The 21233-nt window shown below is 36.6% G+C and overlaps 1 protein-coding gene across 3 annotated transcripts in view; it reads left to right on the top strand.

The window, feature by feature from the left end:
* Positions 1-21233, top strand: part of znf407 (zinc finger protein 407) — a 123344-nt gene that overhangs the window by 79301 nt on the left and 22810 nt on the right. Inside the window, exons 7-10 of one of the 3 annotated variants that reach the window (XM_077597986.1) lie at positions 4196-4279; positions 4844-4964; positions 8190-8368; positions 10132-10307. In XM_077597986.1, coding sequence (XP_077454112.1) covers positions 4196-4279; positions 4844-4964; positions 8190-8368; positions 10132-10142 — 395 coding nt within the window. In that variant the 3' untranslated portion in view covers positions 10143-10307. Of the gene's footprint in view, positions 1-4195; positions 4280-4843; positions 4965-8189; positions 8369-9992; positions 10067-10131; positions 10308-21233 lie in introns of those variants that run through there. The other 2 variants (XM_077597985.1, XM_077597984.1) reach the window with 2 other exon arrangements.

The raw sequence follows: 21233 nt of genomic DNA, 5'->3' as shown, positions 1-21233 counted from the left end.
ATCTCAGGTACTCCGTGAGTATATGAATTTGCTGTTTACCCTTTAATTTGAGGACAATCTGATCTGATATCAGTATTTGTAGTGGTCAAATTTATAGAGATTTTAACAATTTTTTCACTGACATTAGGGATCATCATTTATGCTTTATGGTCACCCAGCACAAATAACAATTTAAGAGGCAGAGAAACTAAATTTAAGTGTAATTCTTCCTTGGGTGGCAACAGAAAATAATTGAGAAGCACTGGGTTAACCTATGTGTTACAACCAAGCAGTTTTTCCTCCACTTAACTAATGTCCCATACATGCCGCTTAAGTCAGTGACAGACACTGTAGCAGCCACCAGTTTGACAGGCTGACTGAATGCTTGCACGAAAGCTCACCATTCGTCATAGTGCCTGGTGTGTAAGAGACCGAGACTTGCTGGATGTTATTCTAAATGTGTTTTAACTGTGATTTAATGTCAAGACACCACTGACATAATTAGACATTTAATTTTTATCTCGAGCATTCATCAATTCCCATCAAGTGGCTGGCATCGCTGTCACCAGGAGTGCTGTGTGGTAGTTTTCCTTATTTGTTGACCAAAACTATTTCTTGTATGAAGAACACTCAAGCTTCCGGGCCTCCCCTTTTCCGTTTCAAATTTAATTATTATTTTCAAAACACAGCTATTCAAATATTTGGGAAATCAGTCATTTTGAATAACAAATATAAGGCTATCACCTTTTACCCTTTCTTTACTGGTCAAAACCTTTGTGTTCCATTTGGAGTACCAGTACCTATCCCAAATGGTTATAACCTTGTTGTTTAAAATGGAAAACACAAAAATACCAACCTTTACTTTATTGGCATGAACTGTATGCATTGTTCCTTTCTGATTTATGTGCTTTTCTAATTAATCACCTTTTCCGCACACACCAGTCGTGTGAGAATTTGGCAGGGGTGGAGAGAGGGGAGTTCTGTAGTCTTCAGTCACCAGGGTCATTTGTAACAGCTGATGAATGAGCGACGCATATAAATAACTAAGTGCTACATCTTACCCAACCAGCTTTTTTCCCCCAGCTCTGGGGCGTTGCAAAGCATGGGGCTTATTCGGAATTGAACAGAGCGACAGGGCCACAATTGATTTCCTCATTGCCTCAGTTGTCGCTTAATCTGGCAATATGCTGATAAATCTTCATACTTTGTCAATTAATTTCTATGAAAAATGAGAGCCAAAATGGTGAGCACATCAATACAGCAGCAGATTCCATGTCAAAAATTAAGCGGTAAAATTAATTGCCCTCCCATCTTCTCCTGTTAAAACATAACTAATGAGGGAGGCAATTATAGCATGCAGACTCCTCATTTTGAAACATACACACATACAGGGTAAAAGAAAAATGTATGCTTAAAACGCACACACAATTAAAGGTCGTATTGTTTGGATTCAAATACAATTTATTGTTTTTCAATGCAGTAATTTTAATTCGTTTAAAAATAAGGAGTGTTCTGATAGTTAAAAGAGCAAGGCTCCTCTTTTATGAAAGAAATTGCTAATACTTGTTATATACCAAAATGCTCAGGTGAATTATGTTTTTGAGGTACCGCATTTTCTCGCGTATATGCCGTATTTGTAGCTTTAAAAATTATGAGTAACAACAGTGTACAACTCCTCTGCTGCAACACCTTGTGTTCCAGAGAGTGTTCTACAACAGATCAGTAAATGAAAAGCATACAAGTAATTTATTACCAATGTTTTCTCCTCAAGAATCCTCAAGAATAATTGTAGCAACCATGGCTAGGTATAAGGATCAATGGTTATAGATTTTTCTGTGGTGAGTTTGTGAAGTGCTGAGTGAAATGAGAGATGGAGAGAGGGAAAGGCCTACTACCATAGTGACCCGCACCAAGATTTAATCACATAGGGTTTACAGGCCAAACATACTGGAATATGTAGGTTACCCTAGGTAAGATGGCGGCACCTTGAGCAAGCAGTGACACGCACAAGTGAGCTTTTTCACGTTTTTTCCTTTAATTTCATTCATACAGGTCAAAATAAATTTTGTTTAGCGTTTTATCTGTTTATCTTTTCTCTATTTTGAAATAAATGACCGTATCAGCCGCATCGTCTTGCGTCATGACGTTATTGTGTTATGGTGTTGTTACCTTGCAGTTTTGTGCATGTCGTCTTTTTGTGCGCATATAAGCCGTACCCTGGATTCAGTCATTTATTTGTCCGATAAATGTGTCTTATATGTGAGTAAAAACGGTATTTGTTTTATTTAGGAGTTTAATGAATGATGAAATTTGTGTCTTGAGAACCTTAGTAGATCAATATAACTCAGGAATTCTACCAGGCACTTAACACTTGCACTATTCTGGACGTCAGACACGTTAACAAAACATACATACATCACCCACAGGTTATGAACGAAAGAGCCGCATTGAGCCACTGCGAAGCGCTTATATATTATCGACATTTTCACGCAAGATCACGGCAAAATATTTAATAAGATCGAAACCCACATTGTATACAAGTCAGGCAGGCTTCGTGCTCCTATGTCTGCAGCCAAAACTGATGGAATGTTATTGGGTCTCTAGGATACTGGGTAGACCTCCAGACCATCCGAGTTGTCTCCAACCAGCCTTTGGGAATAGCAAAACAAATTAAGAATCTTGACATTACAATAAATGACATTAGAATAAAAATGATAAACTTAATAATGTCACTTCTAGATGTTCTGTATTGTTGACCTGGCTCCCCTTCACATATCCTTCTTTTGGGAGTAACGTTTAGTAACAACTCGACCACACCACATGACGTGCCATGGAGTTTTTTTTCTGAAATGTATATTCAAAATCAATTGAATCAATCAGAAAAGTGTTAAAATATCTTAAATGTAACTTGTCCTGTAGGATCCGTTATTGTACTGTGTATGAAAACTAAATATCTTCTACAAAACCAAAATAATCATGAATTTGAGTTAAAAATGTGACAATTATTATAATTTTCACTGAACCTGTATCAGTTTTGCAAAGGCTCTTATTCATTTATTGTCCAAAATTGTAGCCCAAATGAGTGTGTATTTCATGTTCGTTCCGTGTGGATGTGTGTGTGTGTGTGTGTGTGTGTGAGTGTGTGAGTGTGTGCGTGTGTGTGTGTGTGTGTGTGTGCGTGTCAGGAAGGGGGTTGTGTGCGACTACATCTGCACAAATAGCAAAGAAAAAAGAGAAAGGGAGCTCATCACGCTGTTAATGACAATGCCAGATGCAGCGAAAGGAGGAGTGTGAAAAAGCTCTCCACGCTCCCCATCTGGAAGGCATCGCCCCCAAATGAAGTTGTAGAAAACCATCCCATTGATAATAAAGCTAATTTTTATGGCTCTGACAAGTATGTAATTATGTTCAGCGGTGCTTTTCAGATTTTATCACAGTCAATAAACCACACTGGCAATTTCCGTCCCCCATTTGACATATTTACATGGATCCATCTGATTGGAGGAATTAGTTAGCTGTGAGAGCTCTGATGGGTATACACTACTGATCTGTGACGTTTGCATGGCTCATCTGTGAGACAACTCGACCTGCTATCCATGCATTTACAGTACTTGTGCTGTTTCCTTGTTCATGTATCCCTTCTAACACATTTCCCCTTTGTACCTATATTTGCCTGGCCTTTAAATATATACAGTCTTCTCTCGATTATCGCGACTTCATTTATCGCGAATTCACCTTTTCTCAATTTTTTTCAGCTATTTTTATTTTTTTTAAGTTTATAAAAATGTGAAAATCCACGCTGAAACTCGTTTGTGGAAGCCACTCTTGCTACTAGGCCTCAGCACTTAAGGACAAAAAAAGGTAGTTATAATAGGGGTGACCCTACTTCAGGATTTTTCGATTATCGCGGCCATGGCTGGTCTACATTAACCGCGATATTTGAGGGATTACTGTATTTACCTAGTACCTATAGCAGAATCTGCCCTTAACTTAAAACATTTCAAATAGAGTTGACAGAACATGCATTGAATCAAAGCATTTTGCCATTGTCCAAATAACAATAGCGTGAATGCTCATCAGCTCAGTTTTGAAAACCACTTAACATATGGTGCCGATTATACAAAGTATAATGTTTACTACACTGTATTAAATTGTATTTTATTTTTTTGTATTTTATAGTAGAGCTCTCTAATGACAACCTCTTATAACCGTTCAGGTGAAAAGACTTTCCTGTGTGACCTGTGTGGTTTTGCTGGAGGTACACGGCACGCCCTCACTAAGCACAGACGCCAGCACACAGGTAAGGAATCCACACACAGACCGAAAAGTACAAACTAAATAATCTTGGGTTGAGAGTGACACTTCATGATAAAAAGTTGTATTTTTCCCCTGTACGTAATTTTAGCAACTATGATACAAACACAGACGGATCCATCAGTGTGACATGTTGCTGTCAGTGATAGGCATGTGTACCAGCAAAACTGGGATTTTTAATTTTAGTTATCCTTCCACCACGTCAGTCTGTCGCTCAGTGAAAATTGCATTTATTTTAGATGGACTGTCAATAATGGCGTTCTTTTTTTGTTTGTTTGTTTTTTGTAAGATTGTGAAATAACACTGCTCTCAATTATTAAGTCAGGTACTCAAGTATTAATATTGTTATTCATATGAACCTGTAAGTTTTTATATTGTAATTTGTTTCCTTTTAGTTTGTCTTTCAGTCGACCCAATAACCAATTTCTCTCCCCTCTATACATGTTCTCATGTGTTAATTTATCAACAGTATTTGTTTTCTTGCTTTTTGTTTTACTAGCAAATATAGTCACTGCTTTTTAAAAACAATTATTATTACTCGACCATGCAGGAGAGAGACCCTTCAAATGCAAACTTTGCAACTTTGCTTCTACAACACAGTCCCACCTGTCAAGACACAGTCGTGTGCACACTGGGGAGAAGCCATATCGTTGCCCCTGGTGCGACTACAGGTTGGTATTAATTAATTGACCCACCCACATTTGCTAGTGCTTATGACCAAGATTGATCAGAGCAGGTATTTGGGGGACTATGTGTGTTCGGCAAGTAGGTGGCATTGTTGAACAATTTCTACATTGTGTATGTTTGGGGGGAACGTGGGGGTTGTTTTATCTTGTTATCAAAAATTCCATCCACATCTCGCTAACATACAGACAGACAAAATGTCACAGGCACTGACAAATCCTTGTCGTTAAAACACCGTTTTACTGAATTGTTAGTCAAACAGGAAATTGCCAGTGAATGGAATTTTTTTGGTCTGGTTATGAAGAGATTTAAATGCATTTAGATCGATGTGAAATGTAATTGGAAACGCTCATTATTATTATATGGAAGCATTTAATGCACCACTTTAAGACATACTTAACAAAGCTTAAACATTCTATTATTTTAAATGGAGATTTTTTTTAATCAAATAGTGTTATTTAAATTATCTAATGATCCCGCACGTTTGTGCATTCATAGAGGAACTTTACAGTGCATCAAAAAAGTGTACTTTGAACATGCTAAAAATGGCTGTTAAATGTTCTTTTTATTTGACCCCTACAGTAGTTCATATGCAGAAAGGCATGATTTTAAAATACATATAAATGAGCATATAGAAACGTTACAGTATTTAGCATGTCAACTAGAGCCTCCGACAAAATATAGATAATGGACAATTATTTAAATTATTTAGTGTGTTGAAAAGTCATTTTCATTGCATTTGCAGTCCGATGCTGCCGATGATCTGATGCATTTGGCATTGTTTTATGCAAATTTCAAAATCTATTATGTTTGATATTTATATTATTATTATATTTATATTTTTGATGTCATAGTTGAAATAGAACTATCTAATTGATATGTGGCCTCTTACTCCTGCTACCAACTAATGACTTAATGGAATGGTGCTACATATTTCACTTACTTGAAAATACTGTCTTAGTTTGAATTATGGTGGCTTTGAGGATGACACGCCTCCTGACAGCAGCAGAAATATTTGCAACCTTTTAAGGAGAAGGGAAGTATGTGGAAGCTGATAATGATTATTAGTGGGTTTTCCTGGCAGGAAAAGGTCCAAAAAACACCTCTGATCTAAATAAGCCCCTCACGTACCTCTTTACAAACTCAGACACATTTGACTGTCCTCTACACTAGTGCCTCTCAATTACACTTTTCCAATTACCATAGGCATGCTGTGAGAAGAAATATGAAAAATATTAAAATAAAAGAGGGCAGGAAAGCGGGAGAGACAGAGTTAGAAAGAAGTGGTGATGTACGCACTCAGCATCAGTATGGCTGATTCCCATGGTGAGTGCATTGAAGGGGGAGGAAGTTGAAATAGTGTTGGGCTAATTAATACAGTGTATAGTAGGAGGGCTGGTGTGGGCTTTCACTAACTGTGGCACCTGCTGACTTCTAAATGCTCACTGTGTTGTTTTAATATGACAATTACACCATTACCATATCTAAGAGATAGTACACCCCCTAGGAATCCACCTACGCTCGCTTCAGAAGTTTTAAGTGTTGCCTTAAATACACATTTTACTTCCACTTCTGCAAAATAAATCTCTACTATATGAATATTTAATTGTCTGTTAATCAACTTTGTTAGAGAATTCATGTCTGTTACTTTGACAATGTGAAAAAATATAGTCAGACTTTAATATACTTATGACCTCATACGTCCAGTTACCCTGATGTTTATACTGTATACATTCATATGTTTAGAATATAAATGCACGTAGTTTAGTTTTAACTCTCACCTAATTTTCTGAACCGCTTTATCCTCACTAGGGTCGTGGGGGGTGCTGGAGCCTATCCCAGCTGACTTCGGGCCAGAGGCGGGGGACAGCCTGAATTGGTGGCCAGCCAATCACAGGGCACAAGGAGGCAAACAACTATTCACCCTCACACTCAGGGGAAATTTAAAGTGTCCAATCAGCGAACGTTGCATGTTTTTGGAATGTGGGAGGAAACCGGAGTGCCCGGAGAAAACCCACGCAGGCCTGGGGAGAACATGCACAAACAACAATTCACTCTCACACTTATGCTTATATATGAATATATATATACATATATATTCATATTCATATATATATATTCATATTCATATATATTCATATATAATATATATGTATATATACACTAAATAAATGTGTTTGTGTGTCAGAATAGCCTTTATTGTCATTATAATAAAGATATGAGATTGTGCCATTTCCCTTGCACAAGAAGTCCAATGAAAATAAAAGATATAAATGCAAATTAAAGTGCTCTGTATTAAAATTAAAGTAAAATATTCAAGTATAATATGTGTTTGTATATATAAACAGGAGTTTTACTCTCCTCTACACTATATGTATTTCACCTATCAAGAATTGCCAAATGGAATACATTGGATTACTACTTTTATGAACAGTTTATATTAGAGTTAACACAGCATTCCACACCGTTCATCTTTGTGACCTGCCCTCGAAGTTGATCAATGGCTAGTGTTCATAGATATTTTTACAGCTTGAGCACAACCCAGGGTTTGCTTTTTGAGCTTCAGTGGACTATATAGCCTGTGATGGAGATCGGTGTTGCTGCAAAAGTGAAAACAAATTTTCTCTTCAGCTAGTGTGAGCTATGGCACAGTAAGGCTTTATTGTCCCGGCCAAGGTGATAAGGGAGAGTAATTGCATATTATACTGTCTGAGAATGTCAGGTCCGAACTGAGCATGAGTATCCCATCTGTCAACACATAATGGTGTGTGTATGTGGGTGGGGGGAGGTGGGTTAATGCTACACTTTCTTAGTTACATGATGTCTTTGAGCTAACATGTTTGTACAATCACATCTGCATTTTTCGTTAAGTAAACAAAATCTGTGGTTGGTTTTGACTTGTGTGGAGTTTCCATGTTCTCCCCATGCCTGCGTACTCCGGTTTCCTCCCACATTCCATGGCAAGGGATTTTAACCAGTACAACTCAAATATGCACGAAATCCATGAAAAGTGAACCGCAATGTATTGAGGGATCACTATACTGGTGCACCATGCAGTAATTCAAGACTCATCAACATATATAACTGCTGAGCTTTGTCAGTGGCCTGGAAAAAAGTAGATCGTAGTAGGATGTTAGGTCCTTTAAAAGTAGAACTTGGAGCAAAAAATGTTTTACATATATTACATATTTTATTTTATTTTTCTCTGCCAGATCCAATTGCGCTGAGAACATTCGGAAGCATATTCTCCATACTGGAAAACATGAAGGAGTGAAGATGTACAACTGTCCAAAATGCGACTACGGCACAAACTCACCGATAGAATTCCGCAACCACCTAAAGGCTATCCACCCTGAAATTGAGAATCCAGACCTTGCTTACCTACATGCAGGTATGTAATGATTTGGGATTCAACTGCTGAATTTAATTTAACCCATTACATGGCTATATTTACATGTAGCCAATATTCTGGTTTAGTTATGTGCGTGCGTGTGTGTGTGTTTAATCATTTTAGATGTTATCAAAATTTTGCTTGCTAGAGCACCCAGGTTCATCTACAGAAAACTAAAAACAACAAAAATCTGATGGTAATTTTTGTTAATAGGGTGAATTAAGGATTGCCCAATTTATCTTAAACAATCCATTTAAAATGATTATTCAAACTATCAAAATGGTTGTCAAGATGATAATTAAAAAATGTTGTCAATTTTTCAGTTATTCCACATCTAATATTTTTTAGGTTAGCCTTATCATCAAGTAGCCAAACACAATATATTCTATTACAGCAACACATATTCTTTTGTCATATCTAATCTCTATCACAAGCTTTCGTTGTCAATCAGTGATTGTTCATTACCACGTTCGCAATATTTAAATTGTCTTGATATTTTCTTTTTAAGTTAATGTAACCTGTAATCCTTTTTATTTTCATGGATTTTTTATCATATGAAAAAAAATGTTTTGAATAACATACAGCTAAAGACATCTTAGTTCATAATGTCAACTCTCCCAGGCTGTGCAATATAATTCTAGAGGGCAGATCTTCTCGTCTAACTGAATGTTCTTTTTGTCTGGGGATCGTGTCTTGCTTTTCACAACCAGAAAAACAGCTCTCAAAGACTGCTGGTCTAGTCCTACCTAACAGTTAGTTACTCCCGCCATAGAGACATTGAAATCATGTTCTTCCGCTATTGTTTTTTTGTTTGTTTGTTTTTTTGTTTAAACCCAGTGGTCTGCATTCGACCTTGAAAAGCCACCAAATCCAATTGACACAGTGCTTGTCCTCCACAAGAACAAAGAATGTACCCTTTATCCTGTTATCCTTCTGACCTCTTTAAACTGAAAGAATAGAATGCAATTTTGCACCGTTTATGTTCTTTTATTATTGAAACCCTTTAGTCCTTTCTGAAAACTTTAATTTTGCCAATATAGTTAATTATTTACCCTTACTTATATCAAGGTCGTCCTCTATCTTAAAACTACAGCTCAAACTAAACCTCACCCTTTCAACCTGAACCTAGATCTTATTTAAAGGCTTTAACCCCATAATTTACCTTACCTCAGTATCATTCAATACCTTTGCTCCAAAGACCTTTTCTCCTGAGACAAAATTTGTTTTTATTTGATTTTTTTTTTCTTTCCCTACATTTTTGCTATTAGAAAACATAGCAGTCATCCCAAATCGTTTTCAGGAAATTCAAGGACACTCATAAAAAGCAATAACCACATCAAGCACAGTCAACTGTTTTGTGGTCAAAATTGCACTCAGAAGGTCAGGATTTACAATAGGATTATTCTTTATTAAATGTTTATACAAAACAATATGAAATAGAAGAATAACAACGCAAAGCCTTGCCTTGGCAGTGTTCACCACAATTTATGATTATGATTTTCCTAATTGAAGAAAATAAGCCATTGAATAAGCGGAAAAAGAAACTCATTATCAATACGTATGTATTTAAACTAGAGTTGGTTAGACGGAAAAATCATTGACATTGCACTTGTGATCTTTCCAGCTTTCAAAAAAGGTCAAGTGCTGACAAAAACACAGTGTTTCATCTAACTAGACAGAACAAGACCAAACGAAAGAGACAGGAGAAAAATGATTAAGAAGGTGGATGTTGAATTAACCTGCATGTGATTGCTCTCTGTCAGAGTGGCAGTAGAGCCAGCAGTGAGAGGCAAATCATCTGTGAAGTCCCTTCCTGGTTTTTCCCCTTTGAAAGACACAGATCAAACGCACCCCTCTTACAGGTCTTTGCAATCCCATCGTATTGATTGACACCCGAATGTCTTGCCTGCTGCCATGTCTTCCTATATAACTCTTCCTCCATGTCTTGTTCTATCTTCCCTTCTTTATTCACTGTCGCAACTTGAATTAAAGCTCTTTCCTGGGATGAAAGCAGAATTCTTTTTCAAACAAAAATCATTTCAATAGCATTGCATGCAATATATTTAGAAAGCTCTTTAAATTAGAGGTGGGAATTGAATGGGTAAATTGGCTGGTAACCGATTCAGGTTGTACCCCACCGACTGCCCATAGTTACCTGGGATAGGCTTGGAACAAATAAAGAATTGGACTAAAATAATTGTGAATCAGTCAAATCTTAACCCATATTCAGCTTGCACAACCCCTTCCAGCAATATCTTTCCTCATGTCCACTGTACTTGGCTCAGGCGCTTTATTTGCGAACTTGGACTTGACCTTTGCCCCCTTTTACTATACCAAGTATCTTTGTCTTTATTTTCCTCTTGTCGTCTGTTTGGTGACTCTCCAGACACAGCAGAAGCATCACTAATTACCAGCAGGCTCAACTTTCTCAACTAAACAACCAATTATCAGCGCTTTAGCTAAAGCCGAGTCCCATGTTTTCTGATACAGTGGCCTATTAAGGGCCCTTATTTCTATCCCAGCATAATTGAATCCCCTGACTGCTAATCAGTGGGCTATTTTAAGACAATGTGCAGTTGGTAATCAGAGGTCCTGCCTATTAGACTATCAGATCCCAATTAAGTGCCCTCTTATTTCCAACATAACAAGACGCTACTTCCACTGGGTTCCCTTTTTTGTGGCCAAATTATTTTTGGAGTGCAAAAAGGGCAAAGGTTAATTTCAGTGTTAGTTATGTTTCTCTTTTCTTTGAATGTGTATGTATTTATATGTATATGTATATATATATATATATATATATATATATATATATATATATATATATATATGTGTGTGTGTGTATGTGTGTGTGTGTGTGTGTGTGTATGTATATATATATATACACATACACACACACGCATATATATATATATATATATATGTATATATATATATATATATATATATATATATATATATATATATATATGTATATGTATATATATATATATATATGTATGTACATTTGGTTGGAACTAACGGTATGTGAAAAATCACTGAAATGAGGTGATATAAAACTCTCAATCGTCTAGCTCAGTAGTCTGTTTATTTTGTTTTTATACACAAAATAGTTGTTTTACAGTAAAAGACTTGAGTCAATTTCTTCTGGGATTATATTTATAGTCTGCTTCCATCTGCAAAGTACGATTAATGTCAACATAAATCTGTGCTGTGCCTCAACACTGATTTCATGATGAAACTGATGGATGTAATTCAAGTGCCTCGTGAACATTAGGGAGTGCTACGCCTAATCTATTGCAAATGTTTTTTTTAAACCACTTTTATTTAGGTTTAATGAGTGCACATATCACAAAACTCTCATTAGCAAATAGATAGGCACTGAAGCTTCTAAACTACAAATGCAAACATCTATCTCCTGCTGCCTCATGGGCCTCTTGCAAAATTGGATGTGTCTTATTGCAGATTTTAGTTTTTGAAAAAATAATGTTTAGAATGGAATGACTTCACCAACAGGCACATCTAAGACTTCAGTTGTGCTCCGTCTGAATAAATCCAACCCTTATTTTATGGCAATAACACTTTTTCTGCAGCTGTAGCTGCTACACATACAATAGAAAACATCAATAATAACCTCATGAAATTGCAGTATTGTTTAAGAATATAGCCATATTAGTAAAATTATTTTAATAATCAAAAATCCCTTTCACTTGTACACAAAATCCATCCTCTTTTTCGTGTGTGTGGGTGTGCTTGCATGTAAGCTTGTGTTCAAGTGTTATAAAGGGAAAGTGTGCATGTCTCAAAGTCTGTGTATTTTGTGTTGGTGTCGACTCCCCACAGCCTAATTAAAGGGCAAGGGAAGCCACTCACAGAGAGTTTAAATCTAAAAGGATAAATTAGCACTCAAAAGGGGTGTGGCATATTCACAATTTCACACAAGCCATGAAATCTCTTTTGACAACTTTATAATAAAAAAGAGCAAGAATGAACAAAGAGGATAAAGAAGTGGTAACGTTCTAATGAGACCTCAGTGCTCTTTCTCACCCGCGCTTTCTCTTGTTCTTTCTCATCATTATACCTCTCACAATTTAGTTGTCCCACAGAGTGAGTCAATGTTGATGTGACCATCAATCTATCCTTGATGCTGTCCCAAAGTGATTGGACCTTACACAAATAGTAAAGCAACAACGGTTTATCAGTGATATACAGTCTGCTATTTATAGTTGTTTTTACATTCAGAAGTAATGCTAATTTGATACAATTCAAAGGTACCTCAAAATTCAAATGCCCCTCGTTTTAAACTCTGAAAGTGATTCAAACTGCTTGAAAATATATATACTATAAGTTGTATTGAGTATATTTGCTATAAGTTTAAGTAAATGCATTGTTCTCTGAGTGCTGTCTGTCATCCACTTACACTACCGCATATTTGGTATTTTATTTATATGTTCTGTTTGACTTCTCTCAAGTGTGGTGTGGGCATGTTCCTTGGCTTGCGAAATCAAGTGGAGATGCTCGGGTGCAATAAAGCAATAGAGTACAGATGAAAAATCACACAAAGAACTTCATCTCCAATCGTAAAAGTTCTTTTCCCGAGTATGTATATTTGTGCTAATTGGAAATTTCATGTTCACATAGACTGTCGAATGTCCATCGTTTCTGTTTGATTTGGACCATTAGGCATAAAATACATGGATTGATTCCTCTCTTAGTCTAGCGAAGCTTTTCCCTTACCTCCAAGCACATACATGCAAGCAAGTCTCAAACTCACCCTCCTGTGCTTACAAGTGAGGAATACAGATCCAGGTCCCTGTGTAGATAATGATCACCCTCGCTGTGGCTTCAGAAATGCTATCTTCACTAGGCTGCTGAATTGATAATACTCACCCGTATCCATTTTATTACAAAGGCCCCGTTTGTAAAAAGGTAATCATTTACTGTTGCTACTATCTACCCTAAGCCATACATCTTCTGTCCTTACAGGACAAAGTTCTCCTGCTGCCTTTCTCTAACTGTTTTACTTTTCAATGCATTTATAAAATAATGCTACTTTCAGGGTTGACACCTCCAGCTTTGTGCTCATAGCAGGAAACCACAACTGGAGCTCCTTATTAGATTCACATTTTGTTTTGTTTCATCTGTACGCCTGTATGTGTGTATGTGCATGTGTGTCATGTTTGTGTGTGCTTATGTGTGTGTATGAAATATAAGGGCTAATCCCTTTGAGCATAGAGCAGAATTTAATATCAGGCCCCCAATTTCAATTACAGTCGTACCTCTACTTACGAAATTAATTGGTTCCAGAACTATTTTCGTAATCTGAAAATGTTGTAAGTATAGGTGTACTTTATCTGTAAATTCTCAAATTCGTTCCAATATAAGTAAATGATTTATTAATGTCTCAAAATAAATTAAGCATATGAAAACGTGCCCTGCGCCACTGAAATAGTTCCCTCCGGCCGTTATACTGGGAGACGTAATACCCGTGTTTGTCCGCCAGATGGTGGCAAGAGCCCGTTATACTAGGCCCGAAAGCCGTCCACTTTAGTACATTTTAGACTTTTTCGTGTGCCCTATGTGTGTGTGTGAAAATATCTGCTGCGTTCCATTTGTAAGTTTTTTATTTGCTTATTAAGGGGAATTGCAATCATTAATAAGGGGAGCATTTAGCTGAGGTGAACAGGTATGTAAGAGAGAATTTTGAAACATGGATAGTGGTTGTTGTGAGACAGCCAATTGAATTGAAATGAATGTTTTTATTGTCATCATATGAGATAGAATGAGAGCGAAGAAATGAGAGACCAGTAGAAGGTAGCGATGTTCTAAAGTGAGAGTCAATGCATCCGCGACAATATTTACAAAATAAAATAACAGAAAAGTAAATGCATTTACATTTTTGGGGATTTCGTAACTTGGATCTTTTTCGTATCTTGAGTCACTCATTTGCATATAAAAAAAAATTGTAACCTGAAATTTTTGTACCGAAAGGCATTCGTAAGTAGAGGTATGACTTTCATAGTTAACATACTTGATCATTCTATTCTGCTTATTACTCTCTTCTTCACTTCACATTCTCTCTCTTTCACCCTCTTTGATCCTTCTTCTGTACATCTGTACATTAATTATTTTTTCCTACACTGCTCTTTCCAATCATGACGTAGGTCTATCAGGCATGTTGATTGGCAGCACTCAACTAATCTACAGTAGGTCTTTTCCTTTTTTTCTTTTCTTTTCTTTTTTCTTTTCTTTTCATTTTTTCTTTTCTTTTTTCCTTTTTCATTTTGGCCATACCCTGTGTTGTGGTCATCAGGAAACTCAATTTATTGTGTTACTTATTTATACACTTTTCTTAGAACAAAAGCAGCCTGTCACTTAATGTTAATGACAACTCTGAGACTTGCACACTGTAGAGCTGAGATTTGTTTTAAAATATAAAATTTTTCATTGTATTTTTTCCCTTAAAAATTACTTACGTGCTTGTGTTATCAAGTGTTCAATGCTACACGCAACTTATTAATGCACAGACAGTCGTAGACTATCGGAAGTTATCTTCCCGTCTGACCTAGGGAGTCATTCAACTGACAGATAGCATCTGTAGTAGTCTGCTCAGCACATAAAAAGTTAAATTTAGTCTTCTAAATGTCTTCGTTTGAGCACGCATTTTATCCTTTGAACCGATGGTATAGAACTGTATTATGTATTATTCGTTTTTTCCTATACTCACATTTGTATTTTCCTTTTTTTTGCTAAATATGTGTAAATGGAGGCAGACACAGTTATCAATGTACTATATTCACATTATTTTCTGTGTGCTTCTTCCCATCCTGAGTGTGTCAAACGTCAATATGTATGCCTTTACATGATATACATTTCAAAACACATCTCTGCATGTCATCTTATGAGTGTGTATTTGTGTGTCTTTTATGTCCTTTCCTGTGTATGCATGTAGCACTTGCTCACGTCTATCAGCTCCAATGTGTCTTACAGCGATTGTGTGTGTATGACCTCTGAATGCTGGGGCTTATCGTGGCTGTGTTCCACATTATTGATAGCGAGCAAAGATATCGACAGGCCAAGCACTGGCATCTTCCAGCAACGCCAGCAAGCAGGATGGGGCTTTGATATGACATATTGTGCGTCTCAGCACAAGCCATAAATAATTCTGACACGTTTTTGTATGCATGGGAAAGTCCTTGATTCAGCCTCCCATAAAAATAAACTTCTATTATGGAAGGTATTTGTCAAGTGGGTGCGTGATGGATGGCCCGGCGTTTACCCTGTGGCAGGACGATGGGTTATGGATGCCCACCGCCCCTTTGTTGGGGGAGGAGTTGTACCTAGCAACACTGACACCAGAGTAATTACTTACCTCCTCACAACCTCAGCACTGAGACGAGCGAGTGGAAAGAGGCTGAGGACATAGTGGTCTGTGTCATAGGTGTATGTATTATGAGGTAAACTAGTTTTATAAAAACACCCAACCACCCCCCTTAACTAGCTTTCGTCCTCCTTAATAACGTGTTATGCCCCATGCACAGATCAAAGACTACAAAGGTAGTTAATTAACAATTGCAATGGAAAGAAATTAGTAATATTTTTCCAACTTTTTGAGGGGTGATCATTTTAAATATCAAACATCAGAGTAGAATTGCGATTAGCTGGCTATCAATTCAGAGTGCCCAGAGACAGCTGGGATTATTATTATTATTGTTATTATTATTATTAGTATTAGTAGTAGTAGTAGTAGTAGTAGTAGTAGTAGTAGTCGTAGTAGTCGTAGTCGTAGAAGTAGGAGTAGTAGCAACAGTAGTAGTAGTACTAGTAGTAGCAGCAGTAGTAGTAGCAGCAGTAGTAGTAGCAGCAGTAGTAGTAGTAGTACTAGTAGTAGCAGCAGTAGTAGTAGCAGCAGTAGTAGTAGTAGTACTAGTAGTAGCAGCAGTAGTAGTAGTACTAGTAGTAGCAGCAGTAGTAGCAGTACTAGTAGTAGCAGCAGTAGTCATAGTCGTTTTGGTATTAATAGTAGTAGTAGTAGTAGTGGTGGTAGTAGTCCTAGTAGTAGCAGCAGTAGTCATAGTCGTTTTGGTATTAATATTAGTAGTAGTAGTGGTGGTGATGGTAGTACTAGTAGTAGCAGCAGCAGTTGTAGTAGTAGTATTTTATTAAGCTTAGCTTTGCATTTAAAACCTCCATAACTTGCAAAGTGAACAGCTGCAATTTTGTTTGTTAGGTAGAATCAAAGCTGGGTGTTCTTAATTTGTAGAACTGAATTTATCCATGGCCTGCTGGAGCATAGTTAAATGTTGGCCACGTAACGGAAGTAATGCATTCTTCATGAATAACAGTTGTGAGTATGAGTAAGAGTCTCTCTGTGGAAACATACTGCTCGGTATACTTCCGCCTTTTCATTCCGACTGATAAATGCATCTTTTTTATTTTTTTATTTTTAATTGGATGTGATTGGATTTCTGAATCAATTCCCAATCATCTACCTCCAAATCCATATAAGAATTCTTCAATGATCTGGTTTTCCCCCCACCTCCAGATGCAACCAAACTGCAGAGAGAGAATGACCCAAAACAGACTACAAAAAAAGAATTGATGAGACACAATATTTTTTTGGTCAATAGGTTGCTTGTTAGCAAAGCACGATTTAAAAATACTTATGCTAACTTAAAACTGCAGTATTTCATTTTATATTTATATTTTAGATGTATTGACGATGTTTATTAAAAAGAAAAAGAATTTCCGCCACTGTTGCAGTACAAGTGTTGGTAATTAAGACTTACTTGACTATTTTACAGTTTTGCACAGTAAGGTACAATGTGTATATGGTACACAATGTTGCCAAGTTTTAATATTAAGAGTTAGTAAAGTTAATTTAAGTGAACCATCTCAGTGTTATAAATTTATTATCAACAGCACCCACATTCACCTTAATACAACTCGTTGGGTTCATGTGAAAGTTTAAACTGTGATAATTGACTGGAATTGTCACTTTGGAAGATATTCAGAGCAAAGGTTTCTGTTTTAGTTTGCATGTGTTCATGAGTTTAGACCCATGCAAATATTTATGAATATGCACAAGCACAGTGTTTACTAATTAGGGCATGGGTGCATGTTTGTATGTCAATCTGTGAGTTAAACAGCCAGATTGAGAAGCCTTGGGTGCCATCTGAGCACGGGAAAGGGTAGGCGTTGGTTAAGAAATGTGTTCTCAATGAACCGCTAGACACCAATCCTGCGTGGGTGTGCATGTGAATTCCTGGGTCACGGTAGTGGCACAGTGGCAGCCCGTCAGTGGGAGTGACACCTGTTCACCACTGCTCCCCACTTCATCTTTACAGCTGCTCTCGTCCTCGCTGTCTCAGCCTTTTTCTCTCTTACTTGTTTGCTGCCCTCCTACATCTCATAAGGCAGCGCAGAGGAGAAGCTAGTCCGGTGAGGTAGTGGTGAGTAAAACAGGCCCAGATGTTCTTTCATGCGGGAAAGGAGCAGCATTCTTGTCAATACACAAACACTGACAACTAACATCAGCATATTGCCTCAATGACACTAAGTTTGCTGTTAAGTGAGGTGACTGCGAGAAAATGTTTTGTGTATTGCAGCGCATATAAGCATTTGACACTCAAAATACTAAATTAGTGCATGTAAGCATTTGCAATTAATCTTAAATACTTATTAGATGTAAAAATAAAGGGAGATTCTTTATAATACAAATATATTGAGTTAGCATAGCATAGAATACAAGTATGCATTTTAAAAATACCATCTGTCACAGAAAAAGATCTATAGACGCCACCACTCATCTCATCTATTCATTTATCGTGTTGATAATTCTAAGGATATATATGTGTGTGTGTATATATATATATATATATATATATATATATATATTTTTTTTTTTTTTTTTTTTTTTTTGGGGGGAGGGGGGCGACAATGTAAAACCCTACACAGTGGCTGCTATGTTTTGGTGTATGCAGTACATACTGGGACGAGGATGTAGATCAGGGGTTTTCCATACTGGTCCTCAAGGGAGGTTGTGAATCCTTTTTTGTTGTTGTTGTTTTTTAACTTCCATCCAATACACCACAAACAGTTTAACCAATCAGGTTTCACTTGACTGTAAATCCACTGATTAGACAGATCGGTGAAAAGTTGTCATCTTGTTATGTTGGAATGAAATCCTGCATCCACTGCGGCCCTTTGTGGAATGACGTAGATTGTTGGGCTAGGGTATATTGTTTTGCTTCCTTTTGTTGAATAGAAGCACAGAGCCAAATTTTCCCCACAATGTCAGATTGCACTGCTTTAGGGTCGATACTATGCTCCCTGATTTGCTTTTGTCTATGCGCCAAAATTGAATAGTTATTTAGAAAGTAATTTGATAGCTTGGGATTGCTTGTATATCACTAGTGGCGTAGTGGTGCTTAAGCATGAACTTCTCTCAGTTCTTTCAGTTCTTATTTGGTGACACTGTGATGGTTGTGTGTCACTATGTAAATATGATTGAACAGTTGGTTGTGTCTTTCGGTGTGCGGATGGGTTTAGCGCTGTCATTTTAAGAAAGGTACAACTTTGAATATTTCAAGCTGTGGTGGGGCTTTACTTGAATGTTTTTAAAGACATTGGGACATTGCAATCGACACTAATGTACTCTTTGTCACAGAATGTATTGTATTCACAATTGAGTTGATGCACTGCATTTTAGCATTGAGGCAGATCTTGAAAAATGTTTTTTTTTTTCTTTTAGTATGGATTGTGTCTTGGTTAACCTTGTAACCCTCTCTCATGATCTAGAAAGCTGGACTTAAACTATTGTCGGCTGCTACAGATGGGGGTCAGAGAGAGGAACGGTTCTCAGTCAATAAGCTTAGAAGACCATCAGGGACTATCGATTAGAACAGACAGTGGAGCTAGCGCTGCACTAATTGTTTCTTTACTAGCTTGTGGCAAAGACAACAGTCATGGGCAAGAAGTCATGAATCTTACATCTGCTTTGTTGTGTAAGCATCAGGAGTTATTTGTCTTTGATTACCAAAGTGTCTGTGCATGAACATGTGTGATGCATTTAAGAACACACTAATAATATATAAAACAATGTAGACACATTTTGATGAAAGTTTAATTAGTACAGTCCAATGAGGTGTTGCATGTTTCAAAAGAAACCTCATTGGTTAAACTCATTGCTGGATCAATTGAAACAAAAACCTACCCCCACTGCCGCCCTTTATATGAGTTTGGACATCCCTGATCTAGATCATCTTAAATTTTACCATTGAAAAACTATAATGTATTAATCATATACAGAGGTGTCCAACATGCGGCTCCCGGCCAAAATGAATGCGGCTCTCTGATTGTTATCATATTTTGTATATACTGTGCTCTGTGCCTCGTTTCGTGTTTCTCTTATTTTTATTCTCTCTTAAAACACTCAAATTCATCAGGGCCCATTACAAACAAATAATAAATTGAACTCATTGTTGTTTTGTAAGGGGAAAAAACTATTATGGTGAATAATATGGTTTCAACAGTGTGTTTTTGTGTGTGTCTGTCTGTTTTAGCAGGTGTGGTATGGCTCTCAACCCCTGATTTTATTTATTTATATATATATATATATATATATATATATATATATATATATTTATATATTTATATATATATTTATTTATTTATATATATATATATATATATATATTTATATATATATATATATTTATTTATTTATATATATATATATATATATATATATATATATATATATATTTATATATTTGAATTCATATGGAATTGTAGTTTTTTAAGCTGGTATTAATTGAAAATAAGTGCCTTGATTGAAACTTTGGAACTATTAAAATTGTCAACTGATTAGCTCAGATATGCTTCAATTTTGACAGTATTCTCAAGGGGGTAAATATATACTTTGCTTACTTGCGTGGATATTTTACTCCTCAACAGTGTTAGTTTAATTTTTATTTTGTGTGTATGTTTTTTTTTCTGAGGTCATTGGGTGTAGCTCCTACACTGTCCTATCTAGTATTCTAACTTCACTGCAGGGGGCAGTCTAAATTTGCAAGAGTAAGTGTGTGTGTTTTGTTTATTACGCACAGCAGCAGAGTTTGTTTGTGGCCGACTGTCAGAGCAGCCCGCCAGTTGTGATGAAAGACACTTGGACCTTCCCATCCATTTCACATTTGCTCCAATCAATTATTCAACAGGACACCCAATTAAAAATGAGGGAGAGCGGTCAGGGCCTTGCCCCCCAAAGGCCGCCACTCGACAACTCTTTCTGTGAATAATTGGTGCAATTAATTTAGCATTGAGCAATAGAGTAGTTCTCACTCCCCTATGCCTTTCTATGTCTCGCTCCAAATTTAATGCAAAACCTCGCAACCCCAGCAGTCATTACAAACACAGGGTAGAAAATAAATAAATAAATTGTTGGAACAGTGTCACTTGAACATGATCATAAACTATGCTTGAAGATGCAGGTGAAGGTGAAGGTTTTTTTTTTAAATTGAGAATGCAATACAATATTGTATAGAAAGTTATAGTGTAAGTTAAGTGTAAATAGTACCAAATGTTATTTATTTTAATTTGTTAAGAAATATTACATTTCCCCAACCTCCCATTGGTTTTGACATCATAGTAGAATCAGGATCTTGTGAAAATAGTGCAATGTCATGATAAAAGTTTCTAAAGAAAAATCCATCTTAAGCATATTATAGTGGGGTAAAATGCTATTCATTTAGGCTTTACTATTGTATGACTGAAATGTGTGGTTTCATTGTATTATATTCAGAAACTGCATTTATATCCTCATATATTAAAAATGCAACAAACAAAAGCAAAGCAGTTTCTTCTGAGG

This window comes from Stigmatopora argus, chromosome 4 (assembly GCF_051989625.1).
Source record: "Stigmatopora argus isolate UIUO_Sarg chromosome 4, RoL_Sarg_1.0, whole genome shotgun sequence".
Lineage (NCBI taxonomy): Eukaryota > Metazoa > Chordata > Actinopteri > Syngnathiformes > Syngnathidae > Stigmatopora > Stigmatopora argus.
Note: the sequence above shows the minus strand (reverse complement) of the source record. Positions and strands in the feature narration are given on the sequence as shown.